This window comes from Pipra filicauda, unplaced genomic scaffold, assembly GCF_003945595.2.
Source record: "Pipra filicauda isolate LSUMZ 115617 unplaced genomic scaffold, ASM394559v2 scaffold80_size11013439_pilon, whole genome shotgun sequence".
NCBI classification, from domain to species: Eukaryota; Metazoa; Chordata; class Aves; order Passeriformes; family Pipridae; genus Pipra; species Pipra filicauda.
The window spans coordinates 3,053,369-3,076,783 of NW_024104987.1; the positions used below are offsets into that span (position 1 = coordinate 3,053,369).

General features: G+C 38.2%; 1 protein-coding gene across 3 annotated transcripts in view; it reads right to left on the minus strand.

Annotated features, from left to right (window-relative positions):
- CEP112 (centrosomal protein 112) overlaps nt 1-23,415 on the minus strand; it is a 155,777-nt gene that overhangs the window by 120,281 nt on the left and 12,081 nt on the right. For all 3 annotated transcript variants that reach the window (XM_039390287.1, XM_027749648.2, XM_027749647.2), the window contains exons 7-12: nt 17,662-17,709; nt 17,441-17,515; nt 5,959-6,045; nt 3,987-4,086; nt 2,698-2,816; nt 1,529-1,672 (exon numbers count right to left, since the gene is read on the minus strand). In XM_039390287.1, the coding sequence (XP_039246221.1) occupies nt 1,529-1,672; nt 2,698-2,816; nt 3,987-4,086; nt 5,959-6,045; nt 17,441-17,515; nt 17,662-17,709 (573 nt within the window). The remainder of the gene's footprint in view (nt 1-1,528; nt 1,673-2,697; nt 2,817-3,986; nt 4,087-5,958; nt 6,046-17,440; nt 17,516-17,661; nt 17,710-23,415) is intronic.

Genomic DNA, 23,415 nt, shown 5'->3' on the forward strand with positions numbered 1-23,415 from the left:
AACCTCACACAGGGTCACCTGGATGGTCACCTGAGCTGTGTCACCTGAGCTTAAAATATTCCATGACCACAGCAGAGCAAAGTTCTCCATCAATGCAAAGCCAACTGCACAGGAATGTTTGGGGGTTTTTTTCTGGGGGGCAAAGGGGTGTTTGTTTTGGGGGTTTTTTGTTGTTTTGGTTTTGTTGTTTCGGTTTTGTTGTTTCAGGTTTTTTGTTTGTTTTTCCTTGTTTTGGAGTTTTCTGTTTGTTTGGGGTTTTTTTAAAGGAAAAAAAAAGTACTGACATATTAACAAATATAATAACTCCTCCCTGGCCCTGTGGCCCTCGAGGAAGTTCACATTTGTGCACAACCCCCTCCTTATGAGCTCTCTGGCATTAGTTCAGTTGTTCAGCCCATTCCTCTCTCTAACAGCACTGGCATTCCTGACAACATGAAACTCTGAACAAGGAAAAACTCTGAAATACCAACCAACCAAAAAAAAAAAATAAAATAAAATCAGGAGACAGAAAGAAGGAGAGAGAGAAAAAAAGAAAACTAATTTCCAGTGACAGTCTAGTCTTTCATCTTAAGCCCTGCCTTGAACTCTACCTTGTTTAATTATTAAATCAGAAGCTGCTCAGCAAGATCTGTCTAGTTTTGATGGTTCTTAAATTCAATCTTGCTGACAGACTGTGTCCATTTTTCTCTGTATTTACTGTTACCTATGACATGATCTGAATGTTAATTTTTAAATTCAACATTCATTAATAAAGGAATAAATTTTGTTTGACATTGTCTTTTCACTCATTCAATTTTCTTCATGCCTCATCCTGATAAAAAGTACAGGATGTTTTTTTGAGGTTACTTGCCAATTTTTAGCTTTTTGCATCATTTATATAACAGGCACAAAATCCACATTATACCTTATTCCATGTTTATAATGATTCTAGAAAAGAAACATAATACATTAGAATAATCAATAATTATTTCAAAACTCTTTTTATGTGATATTTAATCTAACAAGCATTTGCTCATTCAAAGAGAAGGTGGGTAAGTAAAGAGTCACAAGTATCTGTGAAAACAGATCTACTATATAAATCTTTTTTTATAGTGCACAAACCTACAGAAACAAAAGTTCTGCTAACTTGAATCAAAACCAGTGAGAAATGTTACAGTCAGTGCCTCATCACAAATATTTTTCTCTGTAATACTGATTGAAGGGCTGTGCTTTGATTAATTTTATCTGGGGGAAAAACCCTTGGTTGGATTGGCTGTCCTCTCAAAGGACAGAATAACTGCATTGCACCATCAAAAATAAGTACATACACAAATCACAGAATCATGGAATGGTCTGGGCTGGAAGGGACCTTAAAGGGATCTTAAAGATCATCTGATTCCAACCCCTGCCATGGGCAGGGACACCTTCCACTATCCCCAGTTGCTCCAACCTGGCCTCGAGCACTTCCAGTCCACCTGAACACAAACCCACAAAGTCTGAATGTTGGAAAAGACACTTGCCACTGTGAGATGTTCACAATCAAACTCACAGTTGACTGGGTCTGTTGCAAATACTCCTCCTCCATTTTGTGGAGCCGGGCGTTGGTTTCCTCCAGCAGCTCCTGCATGTCCTCCGTGTGCTTCTTCCGGATGTTGAACTTCTCCTTCTCCATCTCAGCCACAGCATCGTGAAGCTGTGCATCAGAAAAACAGCAGAAAATAATGAATGGCATCTAAAACTAGCATTTATAAGTATTAGATTATTGCAGAATACAAACAGAACGACTGAAAGGCCCGGGTGGTCACATTTCTGTCCTTTCTAACAAGACTAGATAATTTGCTCACTAAATAGGTCTGCTGTGACTCTACAAAGCTGTAAGAAATATAAGCAAGTCATTTAGAAGTGTGTGGAGGGCATAACTTAATCCACACAGAATGCTAAAAGACATACTTTTGCCATGCTCTAATATTCTATTGGAATGAGATGATCTTTAAGGCCCCTTCCAAACCAAACCATTCTGGATTCTATGAGAAAAGCCCATTTAACTCTGAAGCCTCGAGGTCTTCAGCACAAAGGACAAGATTTATGATTTATCTCTCAGAAGGCAAGAATTAAACCCAACATCATTTCCAGATGCAGGGTTGCAAAAAAATTAAATTACACAGCATTCTTCATCTATAAAGGCGGGTGGGTCTGCCCTTTTTGTGACCCTCCCTCTCCCAAGTGGGGGGAGCAGGACAAATCCTGACAATAATCTGGACAAAGGTGATGCTGTCTCACAATAAACATGCTTTTCCCCCTGCTTTGCCGCTGTCTTGAGTTTAACAATAAATAAAAATACACTGAAGAATTCGTGACCCATTGCAAAAATAAGAGTTCAAAGGAATCACCGTGGCAGCAGGTAGCAGCAGGTTTACCCAGATTAAAATTCCATGTCAGGTCAGCCAGAAATAAACACTTCCCTAATACATCCAGAGACTTGCCAGGAGGCCAGATGAACCCCAGGCAGAGGGTGACCAGCTGGGTGGGTGTGGGTGTGCAGGCATCAGCAAAAAGAGGCTTAATTACTCCAGAGGAAAAAAAAAATAATCAAAATCAGCATAAAAAAACATCCCTCAAAGTAACATATTCCTTATATTTATTTTGTTGAGTGACAAAGTGTATTATATCAGACAAACACTGTAGGAATCTGTCAAGAAAGCAAGTATTGTTCATTACCCTTTTCTCCCACTCATTGTTCAGGGAATCATTGCTTTGCTCACACATCTTCTTCAACTCCACAATCTGCTGCTCTTTGGCTTCTCTGACAACTTGTGACTCACGAACAAGGGTCTGAACTGTTAAAAATGGGAAAATAAACAACCATTCAAGAGACACCTTTGGGATTGTTCAGTGCTGGCAACAATCAGTTTACGTCAGCTTTCCAATTGACCCGACTTTCTGATGTTTTTTGGCTCTAAAATACTTAATGCATGGGTTGCTTCAAAATTTAGCACTTTGATTCTGTGTCACTGCAGTATTACAAGGTGTTCTCTGTTTTCTGCTTTGTTTACAGAATATTTCAGAGTGAGTTTTCCTTCCTGAAGGAGTAAATGCACATCAGCAAAATTCCTTATAACCTAAAGAAAATAGGCATTTTTAACCTGATTTCATGAGCATCCCTAGAAGAAGAGGTTTTTGTGAAGGCTGAATGCTAAAGATACACAAGGAAATTAAGTTCCCCAAGTGATTGCATCGAGAATTCACAGTCTAACAAATTTAGTGGAAAACAAAGCAGGTACATATTCATTTTTTAGAAGTGACTGAGGATTTTCACTATCTGGTAAAAGTGGAGGCAACTCAAACACAACCTGTTCCAGCCAAGAGCAACCACCAACCCACTGAGAGAGGCACCAGATTCCTTGTTGGACAAATTACTTTCCCAAGGAGGAGGAAACAATATACATGGAACACTCTCCCTTTTTGTACATAGATTACCAAACTTCTGTATTATTTTACATTGTGGTTTAGTCCATAGTGTAAAAGGACTCCAAGGAATTCTAAAAGAAACTAACACTGAAAAACTGCTGACAAGCCACACTCAGGCCAAGTTTTGTACTTATGACATAGTCAAGACTACTCATGTTTGAAATCTCTTGCCGCAACAGTTTTAAAAATAACCCATTGTGGTTTGATTAAAATGTACTGAATGCATAAAGAAATTAACTTTGGGCCAGAGGTTCCAAAAAGTTTGAAGCGAGTGGTCAAAATACTTCAGCACCATCAAAGAAACTTTTTTTGGTGATGCTCATAAAACCTGTGTTAAATATAAAAGATCACAGGCCTCCTGTGGGTTGGAAACAGCAAAGGCAACTGGACAAGCCTCTCAAAATCTAAAGGAAAAAATAAAGTGAAGACCTGCAAATGAAGAAGAAAGGGATGTCTGAAGGAGGAACACAAGCCCACAGCCACAAGAGAGTGCAGTGCAATACCACCACAGAGAAAACAAGCAGGAAGAGAAAAATCACCTTTTTTCTCCAGTCTTCTGATCACCTCCTCAGATTCTTTTTGTTTCTTTTTGTAGTTGGACTTCAACACCTCTATTTCGTCGTTCTTTCTATCCAAAATCTGCAGGGACAATTCAAACTATTTTAACAAAAGTTCAGAAAAATCAAAACTACAACCAGTGCACAAAACAATCCACCCTGATCTCTGGCAAAGGCACTGCCTTCAAGAAGTGCTCAGGTCCTGCAGGACTGTGATTAAATCTAAGTCATTTTTTACAGCTCAGACTACCAAGTCATAAACAAAGGACTGTTGTAAATAAATGTAGGCAGAAGTACATTAAAAAGGAGTTTCATGCTTTAAGATAGGTCTTTTTGTTTGCCTTTAAACTTGGGCAAACCCTGTGTTGCTCCTGTTGAGTGTGGAAGTTCCATGGTGCTACTGCTGCAACAGAAAAGATGGGTTTCCCTTTTCATATTTAAGTTGCCTCATACTATTTAAAAGCACCTCAAATTCTCAACAGGTTGAAGAAATATGGAAAATAAATTGGTAAACTTGACTACACTCTTCTGTGCTTCACCAATTGCAATTCCTTGCATGGATTCCAAGGAACAAAGGGTTGGAATAGAGGAAGTATATCAAGGTAACTGCACCCCCATTTCTGCACACGCCGATTTTGGAAAAAAACAGCTCAAATATTTGCACACTTTGAGATAGTATTTTAATTTAAAAAACTTTGTGTTTAAGATAAAGATTAAAGTCCCAGAAATTTTATAACGGTGCCCCAAATCTCTTATCCAACAGAAGCTTTCATCTTAAAACAATATTACTCCATCTGCAATAAACGTTTTGCGTCTTTCAAGATTAATACGACGCCATTTAACCTTTTCTAAAATATCCAACGTGATTAAACGACTTCAAAAGACGGAATTCTAACATCAGTTAGAAAGGGCTGACAACTCAAGGGATGAGAAAGCATTTAAACTATTTCTTATTCTCACAAAGCTGTTTCCTTTCGACTCCCAGCTTCACTCGCCGGGTTCTGCTCGCAGGCTCTGAGAGCAGATGAGCCAAAAATGCACCTGACCAAATATTAACATCCTTTCAAGAGGCTTTGATGTGTCACAGTGTTGTGTCAACCAACTTCCTCCAAGGCTGTGACTCAGCCTTAAGAAACAAAACAGAGGCAGTGAGTAATGCAGAGCTTACAGCGGGATCAGCCACCGGGATCCCGGCGCCGAGCGTTTAATTCCCGCCACGTCCCCGGGATCAGAGAGAGTCCAGAGGCACTCAGGACCTTCCAGAGTTTTACCCCATGTTTAAAACATGGCATTGAAGGTAACCACGTGGTCTGTGATAGCCTTTTTGTGACCTTCCCAGAAGTGGTGCTGTGCAACACAACAAAGACAAACCCAGCAGAACCCAAAGAAGCAGATCTGGTGTCGTGTCAGTGCTGAAGAATTAAGAGCCACATCAGGTTTAACAACACAGAAACATAAATAAAGGGCTGTTCAGTGACCAGGCTTTGCTCTAAGACCCTGTCAAAATGGAGACAGGAGAACAAACACTATTACTGTATGAGCAGGAACATATCTGATATTCCGGTGGATTTTCCTACTGTTACATTTTGCATTTTGTCCATAAAAAGTCTTTATTCACATTTTTCTATAACACAGGTGCTCTCTCTCTGAAAGAAAAATCACAAAATCCCACAGAAGTTGTTGGGCTGGTAAAATAGGTTCTCTTGTTCAAACAAACAAATGGCCTTGTGTATTTTCCTTTGTTTTCTTCCCATGCTTTCCCTTTCCTAAGTTTATGTTACCATAGAACACTGCACATTCCTATCAGTTTATGCAAACTTACCTACAATCTGGCTTTTAATGAACATTACCTGCAATTGTGGAGAAGTTAAAGAACAACTGCTAGTTATTAATTATAATCATATTCTCCATTATGAACACATTTTTTTTGGAAGAAAATACAAACACTTTTTACCTTTTGAACGTCAGCATCGTGCTTCTGCTGTAATTTCACTTTTTCTTCATGAAATTTACCTTCTGCCATTTTCACTTTCATTTCCAGCTTTAAAAGCAAAACAGGGTAGGCAATTTAAATAAAGAATGAATTACACTAATGACCTTTTCATAACTTTTAATTTACGTCTTTAACAAGGTAATGGGAAGTCACCAACAAATAATTGCTGAAAACAGTCTATATTCACTTTCTCAATATTTTCATATCCATTTGATAAAACTGCTGCGAAAGATGTCAACCTAAAACATTTATTTAGAAAATTAATTTGTAAGATGTTTTAGTTGGCAACAAACACAACTGCTACTGCCTAAAATAAGCTTTCGTCCTTAATTTAAATAAACACTTAGGAATAAAACTTTTAATATTTGTTAATATATCAGGTTTGGTAAACTTGCTTTCCTTCAGGCAGGTGTTACATTTATACAAAGAATGTCCTTCAGCCCAGATGCATGTTTGGTTTTGTTTGTTTTCCATTATTCATAGAGCTCACATTATAAACACGTTTCCTTTCAAAGGTGACTTATAATGGGAGTAAGGACTTGATTGCTAAAATACATTTCCTGTTGTGTTTGTTTAAAGTAGTGCTTGAACCCAACACAACAATACATTGACAATTCTTACTCAGAGTCTAAGTTTCAACCTCTAAAGTATTTTTAAGTCTCTTGCATGTTTTCACAAGGACAGGTATGACAGGAATTTGGCGTTTCTCGTGTTTTCTAAAAACCAAAAGTGACACCTTGAGTTCAGATTCGGGCTGTTCCACTTCTACAGTTAATAATTTGTGCTGTTCAGAAAGCAGAGGGGACACAGAAGCTTCTCCAGACAGACCCCAATGCCCCTCTCACATTAAAAAGGGGGGACCAAAACCCCTGGAGCGAGGTACCAACACCCACCAGCAGACAACAAAGTGGGTTTTGGCCAACTTTGTGTCCTTTTGGATGTCCTAAGAGCCCGTGGAGCTCAGGCTCCCCCACCTCAGAGCTGGACACCGGACTTTCATCACCATCCAGCTGTTTTCAGCTCTCACCTTTTTATTTAGCTCAGCCAAGAACCTGCCCTGTAATGCTCTCAACTGACAATTCCACAGGAACAAACATTATTTCCATTCCTTTGACTAAGCAAAAGTTGCCATTCCAGCATGAATCTTTATCTAACACAGATAGACACTAAACACAGTGCAAATTATTAATTTCTTTTATATGGTTTGTTTGTGTTACAGATTTATTGTGAATTGAAAACATCACTACCATCACCAATAGAAAACCTCAGCCACAAAAATCCAAGTCAACCCAAAAATGCAAAATGCTGCTCTGTAAACACAGAAGAGTCCTCAAGAACTGAAAAGAGGAGAAGGAAGACCAGCAATTTCTTTCCATTTCTTGACTCTAAACCTGCTTATTACACCACAGATAAAGAGACCTGTCTCCCAACTATTTGTACACAGCCTTATGCAAATTAACGGGGGGAAAAAAAAGTTAGATTGACAATTAATCCAAAGAAAATAAATCATATTCTCAGCTGTCAGCCACCTCTTTTATCACCCCAAAATAAGCACCATGATAAAAATGCATGTTCTATTCATGAAATCTACGCATATGTATATATGAAAAGAAATATATGCATATATCACTCCAACAAAGTGACATTATAGAGGAAAATCTTCGTACCAGGTGATGAATAAGTGTTGATTTAATAAAAAAAAGCACAGTAATCCACTTCCAGATAGACAGCTTGTGAACATTCCATAAATAAATATGAAGGCCTTGTAAAAACACAAATACTAGAAACTAAACATGAAAGAGACTCCAATCTACTTGAATTACATTAAAAGCTTATGAATTACTGAGGCACAGCTACTGCCCTCACACAGCTACTAAATCCACACAAACACTTTACATTTAAAACTCATTAATAAAGTGAGAATGTCTTGGCATGGATGAAAATTAATCCTTGGTGGTTTCGTATCTGCTGAGAGCTGGGCTTGGTTTTATTACTACGTAGGTTGAAATAACACAAAAATAAATCAAAATCTAAAATTCCATTTGGATTAAACACGGACACACATATATTTCCAAGCGCTGGTGATTGTTCTCAGCCACAGGTTGTTGTTTTCCTGCAGGTTGACAACAGAACTCCCTGTACTCAAAGCTGGTTCCCACTTCTCATTAATCTTCCACTTAGCACCACCTTGCACCAGTTCTCATCAATTTTAGCTCATTAATTCATTGCACCACTTCCCCTAGAACAGCCAGCTCTTCCATTTTCACAGATTTTTGGGAGTACTTTCCAAAAACCAAGAGCCAATTGCAACCAAACAACATGAAAAAACATGAAAAGTGTGTTCAAGGCACAGAAGTCAGTCCTTAACGATGCAAACCCTGTGATAACAAAATAAGATTCACTTTCCTCTGAACATTAAAAATAAAATTGCTTGAAAAATCTCAACTTCTCATCACCTCAGGGCTGAAAAAGTGATACCTCAAAAAGCACTCAAGGTCCTCAACTTCTATAAATTTAATGAAATTCTGCAGTTTCAGCACCGCAGACACTTTCCTGCCCCATCTGCTTCATCCACAACTTTCCTAATTTTGTCCCTTCAAGACCTACTATATAAAGAAATGGGAGGAGTCCCATATTAAGCTGTTTGAAATTCAGTAGTTGATTTGCACTTGGAGTTTTCAGCTAGTGCTAAGAGGAAAGATGTATTTGTAACGAAGAACTGGCAAAAAATAAAATAAAATGAAAAATCTCCCACAATATTTAAATTTTACATTGCTCCATAATTCCAAGACACACATGTATGTTCATCACAACCTCTGGAAGTGCTAATTCGAGCATTTGCTGTAAAAACTGGTTTAAAAATCCTAAACTTATCTTCTTCTGTGGAAACCAGCTGGAAAAGACAGAAGGCCTGAGGACACCACCAGTGTCCTACAGATAAGCTTGGAGTACTGGTTTCACTTACAAATGTGCTTTTTGACCCACCCTTTCTGTGAGGCACATTTCCAATCTCACCACATACGTAAGATAAAAAAGAATTAAGTCACGTAAACACATTTTAACCAGTGAGCTCACGAGGGCCGGGGCGAAGCAAACGGGCTCCTCACAACTGGCAGCGAAACATCTCCCCTTCCACCGAGAAGCTGAAGCACGTTATTAAATACTAATTTCAACGGAGGAGTATATCTTTTCAAAATTAAAACCACGCCAAGCCGAGGCTGAGCCTGTTTGCAGTTCCCAAATGTCAAACTTCATCTGCTCCGCGCGCGTCCCGATTTCCTGCACTTGGTGCCTCCGTGTGCTGCTCTTCCATACGGTGCCCTCTGCACTCCAGCTTTCCTCTGTTGATTAAATTCATGTTAAGAAACAAAATAACCTACAGCAGCAGCAAAGACCTTGGTGAGTTTTAGAGAAAATAGAGAAAAACAACTCGGAAAAGCCGTTCCGTCGTTAGACGCAGCTCATCAGTTTTTATACCTTTTATCACCAGTTGAGAGGCAGCAGAAAAATATGAAATTTCTGGCATGTTACCATTCAGACAAGAGAAAAGAAAAATGTAGATATTTAGCTATAGTTGGGAAGTTTGCAGCTATGTATGAAACGCAGCCATTGCTGTTGCCTGAACATCATTCCTTTGGATTTCTGTCATTGTTTATCCTCCTCACAAAGAGTATGAGGCAATTAAACCCTAAGGCCATGTAAACAATACTGATGTCAAACATCTGTGCTGTCCCTGTTATTTAAAGCCAGGGAGGGTGGTAGCAGCAGAACTGCTTTTATGTGCCTCATCACACTTTCTTGCCCGTTTGAAAAAAACAGAACACCACCCAAACCAGTCAACAGTCACCTGAAAATGGTTTTTCACCCCATGGCTGCCCTGTGTTTCCATAGCACGGGTTGGGTGCCAGGAAAATTTAATTAACAGCTGTCAAATTTCAACTGATAAGAGTCTAACCTGCAGCTGCCATAAATCTTTTTTTTCTGGGGGGGGAGGAGGGAGGGAAGGTGATCTCTCCGTGACAGAACACAAACATTCATCTTGTCCCCATTTACGGAAATTTGTCGAAATATTTAAATAGCTGATTTAAGAGGAACTCAATGAGCAGGTTAACAATGTTAATCAGAGATAGCTTTGAACTCCTGCCCACTGCTCACTTGTCTTCATTACAGGGCTCACCCTCAGGCCAGAGGTGGCATCTTGGAGCTTTAACATCCATCAGAGATTTCTTTTTTTTTTTGGCTATTTGACAAAACAGTTCTTGTTGCTTGCCAGATTTTTTTTATTTTTTTTTCCCAAGCCTATGAATATATGGGGGAGGGAGGGAGGAAGCGAGGAAGGGGGAGAAGGATGTAAACAATAACTGAGAACTTCAAAGTAAGAACTAACAATGTAGAACAATGACTTGTGTATCTTACAGTGCACGACAAAACTTATTTGTCTTGGTGTTGTGCAGCTGCTGAAAGAAATCAGTGCACAGCACAAAGCTTTGATATTTTCATAGAAGAAAAAGGTTTCTTAACAAAAATATCAACAAACAACTCCAACTTTCTACTGAATCCTGTTTACTCAATTTTCACATGCAGGGTTAAAACAATAAATATTGATAATTTATACAGTGTTTTAAACCATTCAGGAAGGCCAAGGCAGGAGAGACTGTACTTGCAAAACAGTCAAGATTTATTAAAAAAGACATGCTGACTTCAGACTAAAGTAATTCAGAACAGTGTATCTCACATCATCATTAACAAGCTGTCTCTTCTCATTGTGTTATTTCTGTATCATATTGTAGCCTCAAAAATTTTTATGATTAGCTTGGAGGTATATTAATACTTTCCACATTTTACAGCTATTTAAGAGCCAGAATAACCTCCTAAATCTTTGAAAGAAAATCACTGGTGTGGAAAAAAAAAAAAAAGGAAAAATACTTCACGGTAATTTATTTGAATAGAAATTTCTACAGTAAATGTAGATTTTAATCATATTGGAACTAATCTGTTTTCAAATGGAACTGCTGAAAAGCTTGTGGAGTTTACAGGATGTGGAAAAAATACTGTTCACTTCCAATTTCAAAAAAATAAATAAATTTATGACTACATTTTGAAACAGCACATCATTAACCAACAGAATCACTAACCAAATTCTGCACTGAATATCATCAATACTTTTATCCAGTGCAATGCTCAAGGTGAAATAAATTACTTGCAAAGTCTCTGTTTCAAAGAGCTCAGGATAAACCAGAGATGGACTGAAAGAAAAGAGGCATCAAACAAGTGGAACAGCCAGAAATGAGAATGCAAAAAACCCCTTTATAAACATGGCATTTTGCCCAGATCCAAAGGTCCCTCCACAAAAGTCCATGTTTATGATCTGGACTATATTATTTGACCTAACAAACATTTATAATTCCCTCCACGGATCTAACCTTCTTTGTATCTTTACTCTTTAAAAACACTACAGCTGCTACTTCCAGCTGCAATATTTTTTACAGAGTATTCTTGAAAGAGCAACTCAATATTCACTTCAGTAAAAAAATTAACATGATACTATTATCCCATTTCAATAAACACTAAGAATGAAAGGCTTTGTCCTAAATCAAATCCTACCAACTTTCCCCATCAAGAAAAACCTGACTTTTTAACTGACACTGAAATTAATACACATTTGCTGGATACAGAAAAATAATTGAAAGGACAATTGTTCTCATTCATATGCAAATGTCATTAGGATCTTTCAAGAGAGAACAATGTATTTTTCACAGATTTCCAAGTTGAGGGCAGTGGGAAAAAGGAGAAATGCTCTGTATCCCAACAACTGTAATATCTGGCAATGGTATTTTTATCCCAAAGGATGTTCTATACAGCTAATAAACATAACATGCATATTAGCACCACAACACATCATATTATTTAACAGCTTTATTGGAGTGGCAAATGTCCCACTTGCACACAGAACAAGTACATCTGCCACTAGGAGCAGCCACTGCCACCAGTAAGTACCAAAAAAAGTTCAATATATGGTTAGAAGTTGTGAAAACTTCTACACAGGAGCAAATGATGAGATGCAATTTCAGGAAAGGCAGCTCAGAAACGCAGCAAACAATCTGCAGTTGCCAGCTCTGAAGCCTGAGCCCAGTGGAACCTCGTGAACATGCAAAAATCAGACAGATTTCAAAGGCATTTAGTAAAATCTGAATATAAAAGTAGATACTGCTTGAAAACTTCCTATAATTCTGCGTAATGTTGAGTCCACTGAATGAGCCTGAACACACTGAGTCAACAGCACTGACTTTTTCTCCCCATGTCACTTCTTTTTTTTTTTTTATTTTATGTTGTGTTTCAGCAGCTGCTGAACTTTTTAAACTCACTTCAGGATCTCCTAAACCAGTCACTAAACCTGCACTCCTGCCTTCCTTTCACCAGTGCAACATTAAGCAATAACAGTGTACAGCACTTTTTGCAGTCAATGTCTTTCCTCCCTTAAAAATCAGGATCTATACACATGAAAAAAAAAAATAAAAAAATCGAACTTTCTTCCTCTTTTTTTTTTTTTTTTTTTTAAAGGGAGAGACACTTTGAGGTAGAGATTAATCATGCAGCAAAAGATTAATTCCCAGCTGCTTGGCAACCATCTGGACATTCTACTGGTTAAAACACTAGTTTGAATTGCTAACCTACCCCTTTGATCTTTCTCAATGTCTCCAGCCCATATGTGCAATAATTAAAGACATAGTCCACAAACTATTGCAAAAAAATAAATAAATAACTGTGCATGTACATATATATCTTCATAACCAGCCTGGCTGGTATCAGGAATTATAAATCACCAGGCAGTTTATGAAAACATGTCTCATCCTGACATACACTGGATGTCTCACACCAGTCTGGCAATAAAATAAGGTTTGGGTTTTATAACATTACATTCTGAAGAGTTATCAAAGCAAGACAGGATGTGACTTCCTCACATGGAAGACAGCGGACAACTTGCACATGGGGGTTTTTTTTTGGGGAACAGGACATTAATCAGCCAGGAATTATGTTAACAGGAGTCAGGATTGCTGTGATTTTAAACATGAACTAACAGATCCCTGCTCAACGATTACTCGGTGGTGAGAATCAGTTTAAAAGTGGATTCCTCACATAAATCAGGCACTGCACTCCAAACAGACACCAGGGATGGGGATAAAAGCAGGAAATTCAGTTGAACCAGAGAATATTTAATGCCACAACGTGCACTGCTTGGAGTATTTTGAAAGGGAAGTAAAACAGTATTTTCAGAACCAAGTTGTCATAAGAAAAAAAAGTTATGGAAAAGTGAAAAATCAAGATGAAAGCAATAATTGTGTCTTATCTGCCTTTCCTTGCCCCTTCGTGTGGGCCACGCTTGTGTGAACAGGATTCAACACACCTTCTTACATTTTAACAAGAATATTCACTAGAATTAAAAACCTTAACAGTTTTTACCCCTTGGAAATCGGTGTTATATTTATGAGCTGAAGAGTGACTTGGACAGCTCCAGGTGAACAGGATGACAAAAAATGGGGAAGAAGAAAGGAAAAGAAGTGGGAGAACAGACAGATAATAAAAAAAAAAAAAAAATCCAACACACAAAGCTCCAATTATGGTAAAATTCAGGTTTTGGGCTCACCTACAGATGGTTTTACAACTCAAATGCTTTCAGAAAGTTCATCAACACCACTCTCCTCCTGTTATTACTAAATGTTTCTGAGCTTAAAAAGCATCAACAGGATCACCAGCCCCATCTCATACCTAAGGAGGGTCCTTTAGTTCTATCCAGCTCTCCTGATTCCATACACAAATACATATCTATCTATCTATCTATTTTTATATCTATATCTCCATCTACCAAAATTTAAACTCTAGAGACACACAGAAGTGAGCACACAAACACTTTTAATTCAATATAATATCCCAGACAACAATACTGGTATCTTTCGTTATCATTCCTGGAAGATATGAACAAAAATATTTGTTTTCAATGAGGAAACATATCAAACCCATGACATAGCTAAAAGCACAATAATGTTAATTTTACGACGGTTTAATTACAAGAGTCCTCCTTTAGGATACTCTCTCCATATTGGTTTCATTGATTGCTTTTAATTTGGCAGGAATTCCATGTATTTAAATACTTTGTTATGGAACAGAGCAATTAAGAGGAGGAAATCAAAACCAACAGGACAATGCTCGCTGATCACCACCTCCTTCCAACTGCAGGGACTGTTATCTTCAAGTGTTCCTTTTCTTCTCCTCAAACCCCACCTCTTTCCATGATAACACCAGCAAGTGTTGTTCACTCTCCCTCCCAAGTCCTACAACTTTCTTTCCTCCCTGAATTCCTTCCTCTACATTCCCTCTTGGGGAAAAATCTATATCCCAGCCCTTATGCAATTTTCTCCCTTTCAATTTATAATCTCTTGCCAGATAAGTGAGAAGCCCAGTAAATCCACTGCTTTCAACACCTTAAATTTAGAGCACTTTCAGCCAGATCAGGACTAACCTATAACACCATCAGTGTAGATTTTATCTTAACATAAATAGATCACTCCACCCCAACGCTTTTGGTGCTGTAAAACCGCGATGATCTTGATGATCTTTATAAATAAAATTGGTGTCACGCAGCAAATGGGAGTGCTCGTTCCCCAAATAAAAGGAGAAAAACTTAAGTAGAGATTACAAAGATAAAGGTTCTAAATAGTTTTTTTAAAAGGCTGCATCTTAAAGATCAGGTTTCTTGAATACATAAAGCCCAAAAAAAGTTTTCATCTTACTTCTGGTTCTTAATCCATGAAGATGAATTTTCGGGGGGATAATTCTCTGCACTGTTATCTTACACACAGATCATCTCCCCTTTTTCCTGGGCATGTTTTCCCTCTTCTTTATTCCCCACTCCATGAAAACTGGTGGGAGTCATCCCTGTATTCCCCTGAAAACTCACCGAAAATTCCTCCTCCCTCCAGTTGCAAAACCCTTTAGTCTGAACTAATTTAGTATACAAGAGGCTGGAAAAGAACCCATCTAAAGACATCATCACTGGATTCCCAAAAATCAAAACAGAGAAGTGACAGGAGCACAGTGATAAGTCAACAAAAACATTGGAAACACTCCAGTGTTCCCAGTTAACCCAGAGAGGTGAAGCTTCATAAGAGAGTTATTGCACAAAGCATTGAGTTTGCCAGCTTGTCAAAAATTAAATTAATTAAGAGGTGGTATGCAGCTCAGGACAAATCTACCCCAGGTATTCATTATAACCTGTAGTTTAAACTAATGAGAAGTGAAAATTCTTTCCAATATTCCTCAGATGTGTTTAGGTTTCATTTCTTGAGATAAGATAAATAAATGTCTTTGCTTACAAAAAGCAAACCAGAAGGAAATTGAGGAAAAAAAAGTGCTAAGAAAAATTAAGATGGATAAAAATTAAGAAAGAGAATTTCCTTAAAGGAACACCAAAACTTCTTTAAAGGATACATCAGATAAACTAGTGGTTTGGCAAAGGTCAGCAAAACGACGTGTTTTATCAACACAGTTCACTTTATTTCTCAGCCCAGCAGAACTCTGTATCTTAGCAGTGTTACTGGATCTGCTTTTCTGAAAAATCCCAAATCAGCCCTTTTCCTTTCCCCTCCTCTTCCCTGAGGATCTCTCTGTGACACTCAGGATGGCCAGAGCTGAAGTTCAAAGGGACATTTTTTCCTTTATACCAAGACAAGCCACCCCATCTGCGGTGCTTTGCTGTCCTGAACATGGATCTGTTCCCGTTGTGTTGCATCTTCCTTGTCTGAACCCCTGATTTTTTCCACTAATGACCATTTCCCAAATGGTTTAATCCATGTCAGAAGGCTTTGGGGAAGAGATGACTAAAAGCCTGATGCTGTTGCAGTTTTCCCAGGGCTGGGATGTGGTTATCACTGCACAGGGCCATGTGTTCAGCATTACAGAGTCTAAACAGGTGCAGGAATGGTTTATGAACAAAGGTCTGAAGGTTAAAAGCAAAAAAAACCCCCACAGTTATCCTATTTTACGTTCTCCTGTTGTACTACAAAGAGGTTGAGAACAGTTAAAGGTTTCCCCAAACTCTTTTGCACAGCTCTATTTTCCTGTTAATGCATCTCCCTCCTATAAATGAAAAGGCTTTATTCTTAATTGAGCTTCACAAACAAAATAAGATGAAAACACATTTAAGTTTTCTAGTTAATAGCACACACATGGTGATTGTGAAACACTGTCTGTAACCTTTCCAGTTCAAACCAGCACCATTAGCAAAAAATCCTGGATTTTTACTGTGTGGTTTAGAGGATTTTTCCACTGAACCAGCAAAGTATTAACTGGGTATTTTATGTAGCTCCTTGGCATGCATTCCTGTTTATTTAATTTGAAAATATTGTTTAAATGACAGCATTGTGCTTCCAATTTATTTATTTTCTGGGCTGTTTTCACATCTTATGAAACCTGGCCTCATCCTGAGGCACTGGTGCTTTGAATGTTGTCAGTGCAAAATGAACAGGCAACATTAGAGCAGAGAAAGTGAAAGGATTGTGCAACTGTTTGTTTGAGCATCAAACAAGGCTGCCAGGTAGCAACAGAAATCATTTCACATCCATCATTTCATTAACAATGGAAGCAAATCAAATCTACCCTCCCCTGTATCTCTGCTAAAGGCACCTTCTGAAGTGGCTTAAAAGCAACTTTAGGACAGTCCCAATTCATAAGTGTTGAATTTGGGTTGAGTTTCTGACTGGTTGGTTGGGTTTGGGTTTTTATTCATTGTTTTCCTAACGTATGCTGAGTTTCCTTTCCTGCTCATTAATTCACTGTCTCTCAAAAAAAGAAAAGATGTTTTAAATAAATTGAGTAGTTTGTGACAAAGTATCACGGGCAATCAGCTTCCTTAATCCATGAAAAAGGTGAAAATGAGCACAAAATTTGACTTTTATACACATTCATAACAAAATAACATGGTGTGAGAGACTTAGACAAGCTTTGACAGAAACCTCCCCAATTCACAGTGTTTCAAAGAAGTAAAAATAAACCCCATATGCATAAAAGAAGACTGGAGCTCAGTGAGGCAGATACAGAAATAATGTGGGTCCTAACAGAAATAAGGTCAAGGTCTGCAGATTTTTAAAGGTATACAGAAACTAAATAAAAATCTCACTAAATCGAGGGTTTCACTGCTTCTGCTAAAAGGTAGTTCAGAAAATTCCTAAAATTCAAACTTTTCTATTCTTTCAAAGGACCCGCCTGTGTGTTCAGAAAGTCTTTTTCAGCCCCTAATTGGGAACTACATTAAGCAGTTAATGAAAAGCCCTGACACTTCAGCAAAAGTTCTCTTCCATGAGATTTCTGCTGCTTTCTTAATGCCCAATTTCCAAAGGAAACGCCCCAAAGATCCCTTGGAATCTCAAAGAATCCCTTGGAATCTCACCTCTTTCTCCTTTGCTCGAAGCAGTGACTGAGGGTCAAGAGAAGGCCTTTTTCCTGGGGCAATTTTAGGTGTCACCTGTTGAAGGAGAAAGAGTTCAAAACAACTTATTAAACTAAAAACAGCAACTCCCAAGTAAAAATCAGCCCTGAGCAGAAATTAAAAATATGGAGAATGTTTGTTTGATTGCCTTTATGGCACTTATAGGGAACAGAAGCACCTACCAAAGACCTTGGCATCGGTTTTTGTCGCAAATATCTCGGGTTTTCCACCTGAAAAAAATGAGTCAGAGAAAAAGTCATCGTGGCAACAATGTCTTACAAACAGTGAGACATCACAACCACACTTACACAGCAACTGTATCACTCAAAAGCAGCACAGAACAGATCCCAACCTGCCTTAAGTGTTACAGAAACAGGAAAGCTTCCTAAGAGATCACTTGGGTGGCTATGACCTAACTCAGCAAGTTTTATCATTTAAACAGACCAAAAAAAAAATAAAAAATGGCACTTTTTTCCCCCCAAAACCTTTGTGGTTGTAAAAATTCCAATTTCAATGCATGTTTTAAAAGGCTTTGGCAGCTGCAGACGTGGCTTATGCAAAAGATTTCCAACTTGATTGGATACATTTTCCTTGAAATCAGTGTAAAGCCACAATAAGTTTACAGATTATACTGATTAAAATCTAGTGTTTTTGAAAAATTACACTTGGGTGCATCGAAACAACTGCCACACATGTGAGTCATAGTGACAAAACATAAGGAAATAATTCATTAACATGACTGTATAATTAAAGCAGCTCTTAATCACTATTTTTAAGAACTGAACACAAAACATTGTTCCCAACCCACTTCCTCTATCACACAGCTCTGTCTTCCTCATTCTGTCAGACATGAGGCTCAAACATCACATCACAGAGATGCCCAAAAAAAGCTTTCAAGGGTATAATCTTGGAAAATGCAGCAGTGGGATCTGGAATATGAATGTGATTGCAATACACATTAAAAAAAAACCCAAAACACTAAATGTTGTAAGATGAGGTTGATCTACAAGGCATGGCAAATATATCAAATGCTTGCACTTTCTCCAGTGCTATTAAATAAATTTGTGTGCTGAATTTATCAGTGAAAAAGAGGCTTAATCCCTCTGAAATTTCAATTTGATACAGTGCTATTCATTTCCTGTCCTAAAAGGTTATGTAGGATTTCTGTATGGTGGGGAAGAGTTGTCATATTTCACCCAGTAGTTGTAAATACCCATGTTTGACAAAAATTCCATTTCAATGAATTATTATCTTTTATTTTAACCCTATAGCTCAAAAATATAAGAAAACCAGTAATTCAACAGATAATCTACTTATCTTTATTGTCAATGAGTTTACTACAGTCACATTAAACTTCCTTCCCTACAGAATCCATCAGGGGATGAAGGAATCCTGCCTGCACCTACTGCCCCAAAAATTAAGAAGTCTGGACACAGAAGAGGTTGGTGAGGAGAGGAACAGAGGAGCAAGATCAACAGGGAGCATTAACCACAGTGGAGGGGAAAAAACAATGAAGAGAGATGGAAATAAAAATACAAAAATCCTAAACTAAAAATGTTGGTGTCCCACACGTTTGTACCTTGCACCTGTATTTTCTATCTACGTTTTAGGAGTATTACACTCTTCCTTCCAGCTCCCTTTGGCCACTTCCCCACCCAGCCCACACACCTGATCAGCCCCTGGCAGGTACCCAGGGCTGCAGGTGCTCCACAAGTTCAAGGCACAGCCCAATTTGGCATCCCAGAAAGCTGAGCAGCAGGAGCAGTGGAAGCCTTCCCCAGTACCTGGAGGAATCCTGAGAAGGCTGCAGAGCCACATTTCAAAGGTTTCATTATTTCCTAAAAGCCCTCTCTGTCACACAGTACAATCACCCTTTACTTTTGCTTTTTAAAAGCTAAAAATCATCATAAATATTCACAATTAATCCAAATCCTTTATCTGACCATGACATTAAGCTGTTTACAGCCTTCAAAACCCATCTAAAAAGCTAAGGTAGATCCTACTTGCTTGTGAGAAGGAAGGAAAATGTGTCTCTAATACTTTGTACAGCCCAAGTCTTGCATTTTTTGATTTTGTAACAGCAGCCATATGTGCTTTGAAGTTAAATGTTCCCACTTTGTTACTTGTTGTGGATTATATCCACTTAAACTGATCTGTAAACATTTAATGCCTCAACGTTCATTCTTTTCATGCTGGTCTTCTGCAAAACTTCTTGTTCTCAAAATTAGACCACATTAAAGAGGGAATATCACAATAAAGAATGCCCAAAAAAAGAAAAAAAAAGCCTGTATTTATGAGAAACATGCAAATTTTAAAGTAATAAGCAAAAGGTCAAAGCCAAGCCAAAATACATATGTATGAAACTAAAGGACTGCCACGAGAAGAACAGTAAATCACATGCCTTTTTTAAGAGTATGAACCAAATAAATGTCATCATGAAAGACATCTTCATTTGAACTAGAATTGAACTCTAATTTGTAAGCACCACTTCTTAATAAAAATGGCATTTTGAATTTCTTTGTAGAAAACGTTTTGGGTTCCCCTCTTCTACTGGGCAGTCAGACAAGAAACCACGTTTCCATTGGGGAGGACTGGCCTGGTCACCTTCTCCTACTTGAGTCCTCCTCAACCAGAGCTCTGAAGGTGTTGGGTGACCAGACCCCCATCACTTAATAGAAAGAATCTACTTCATGAAAACAGACCTATTTTCCTAAGTTGAAAAAAAAAAAAAGCGTGGCAGAAATGTGCATAAAAACCGAAATTCCAAAACAATTCCAATCTGAGGCAAGTCAGTCGTGTCTTTTAACTTAGTATTTTCCATTTCTATTTATGTAACAACACCTAAAGTGGTCAAAACTAACCATTCTTGAAGTGCACAATAAAGGCACCTGTGCAAGCAATGAGTGAAGCACTGATAAAAGAAAATTGATATAAAGTTGTTTCCCCCAAAAGCAAGGGTAGTGCAGGAAAAGCACATTTTTGAGCTCTAAGTACTTCCACAAGATTCAGTCTCAGGACCTCAACTATATTTCATCTCTCAGGCTGAAAACAGTGCATAGGCTTTATATTTGTGCACTAATCACAGTCCAGAAATGTACAGCAAATGCTCAGTAAATACCACAATAATGACAACACTGATGTCACGGTTCCATCCCACCCCTCCAAAATCCCATTTCATTCTCTGGAAGATGATTATCAAGGTCTAGTCATGTTCAGTAAAGCACAACTGGAGCTTATTTCAGCTCGGTCCCAGAGGCAGAAGGTATATTGTGTATATTAAAGATTCGGGGAACAAAACCCCCACATTTGGATCAGCAGCCTTGCTGCTTCTTCAAAGACAAAACGTGATTGTTTTCAAAACAAGGGTGGCAAAAACACACATGAAAGAGTTAAGAACACTTAAGACTTTGAAATGGTAAACAACTAAACTGAACCTTGCCCTAAATTCTTACTTTAATCTAACAAACCCAGCCAGCATGTTCCCTGCAGAAATAACTGCTGAGTAGCTTCAGGAAATTTGAGTAAGGACATTCTTATCTAACATCATAATTTGTAGGGAAGTTCACTTTAATGCTGCTGCTGCAGTCTTAGTGGAAGGACATTAAAGCACATGAAGATTGTTTGTCAGCATGGAAGTTGAATTTATTTTTTGAAGTCACACCACCACTTGGAGTTCACTGTGGGAAAGTTTTTCCAGCGTTGCTGCCCTCCAACGCCACAACATATACAGTAGGTGTGTTTATAGTAAGCAGACAGACTGAGAAACCAAACAGAAGATAATCAAATGGTTTGTACAGAAATGGTTGAGCTTAACTAGGCTGGAAAGACAGAGGCAGATGTGAGCCAAGTGCAGGGAGCAGGCACAGCCTCCTCTGCTGCTGCAGCCACCCAAGAATTCCCAACGCTTCCATCTGCTTTAACCCTGTGTGAAATCATTTCTCCAAGGAAGGAGAACACAATGCAAGCCACTGACTGCTGAATTTCTTTGGTCTAAGTCCTCCTAAACCCTTCTTAGGCAATAACATTTCCCATGGTAAAACCTTCTGGGCAAGACCTGATGTGCAGGTTCTTTGTGCTGCACGTCCCACATCACTTCTGGTAAAAGCTAAAGAGTTAAATTCTTGTGCTGGCTGAATTCCAGTGATGAAAACTCATGTTCTCCCTGATTAAAAAACCCTTTGCTGTTTCCCCAGGGTACAATCTCTTTGTGTGCTTTCCACCTAAAGTGATGTGCTGAATTTCCTGGGATGTTTGAAAGCCTTGCTTTGTCACACCTAAAAATTGGTCACAATTCAGTGACAAATCCAACTGCATCAGAAGCACCATGAAATAGGGAAAGAGAAAGAGAGAGACAGACAGAGAGAGAGGCAGGCCAGGTAAGAATTTCCAGGGATTTAATTCATTGTTGTTCCTTTACATAACAAAATTTTTATCCAAAAATTATGTTCCTCTGCAATCTGAAAAGCTCAACTACAAGAGGAAAAAAAAAAAAAGGAAAGGAAAAAAGGTAGTTTAATTCCATTATCCAAAAAGCTTTTTGTCCTGACTCATATATATATCTATATTTCACAATATTTAATTATTTTTTGAGGCAAACAGGAGATGGTCACCTCCCCTTTAGCTATGACTGCACTAGATTTACAACAATATGTAGAAGTTTATTGACAGCTGTTAATAAAATAAGATCACTGAATCATGGAATGGTTTGGGTTGGAACAGACCTTAAAGCTCATCTTGTTCCAATCCCCTGCCATGGGCAAGGACACCTTCCACTAGCCCAGGTTACTTTTATTATGTCCTAAAATACCTAAAGAAGGACAAAGGAAGTTCAAAGTAATGACATTTGTCTCAACTCCTGGCTCTGAAATTTTTCCTTTAAAACAGTAATACAAAAGGATTTCTTCTTCTCTACATTGCAAATGCAACTTGGAGGCACAAACACTCGATAAAGGACAGTGCCCACATTCAGATAAGAGTCAATAAGGGCTAAGAAAAACACACTTTTATAACATATGTAAAATTGGCTTACATTAGTATTCCATGTACAAAAGGCAAATGTATTGCACTCAAAACTCAGCTTTTTAAAAAAATATTTACTCATGCATGACTAGAATCTAAAGAACTTGAACAATGAAATGTTTGATAGTGATAATCAGGAACGTTGCAAGGCAAAGGCAAAAATTCTTTCATTGCTCAGGAGAAGTAACAATATCAGTAAACCAATGCAACAGCCTTACTGTCCTGCAGAAAATGTTATTGCTAACAACAAATATTAGTGTGTTAAGCTTTGACCTCTCTGCTTAGCAGAGAAATCATAAAAGTATTTCCCAAAACTTATCAGAGTATTTTTAGCAATGCTAATAATAAAAAAGAAATCTCAGCCACTGATGTGGGCATATCATAAACACTGAAAACACATCCACTCTGTGACCTTAAAAATACCAGAGCTTTGAAGAGGAGGAAATTCAGGATATAGTAAAGAAGTAGGAGACCAAAAGATAACAGTAAAAATAAATTAACAGTTTATAACTGGTCATTATAATAATCAAGCACAGACTGGAATAGTGAAGGTTCAGCAGCAACTTGCAGTTGGAAGACACAAAGGTTGTTTCACCAATATGTAGAACACTTAGACAGGTATTTGCAGATTCCTTGTTTGAAATAATCACAGCTTCCTAAAAATCACAAGGATTCTTACTGAGAAAAATCCTTGTACAAAGAAAGACTTGCATAACCAAAAAACCCCAGGAAAGTTTGCAAAGCTTTTTCAAAACAACAGTTCTTTACACTGGGCAGCTCAAAGCAAAAGCCATCCTGTATTTCCTTTCCTACCTTCCCCCCCACTACTGAACTGTTTCTTTTGGGTCAAGGGTCTTCTGTATCTGAGGTGAGATCACTTGTAAATTAAGTTTCCTGAACAGTTCGCAGATGGGCCT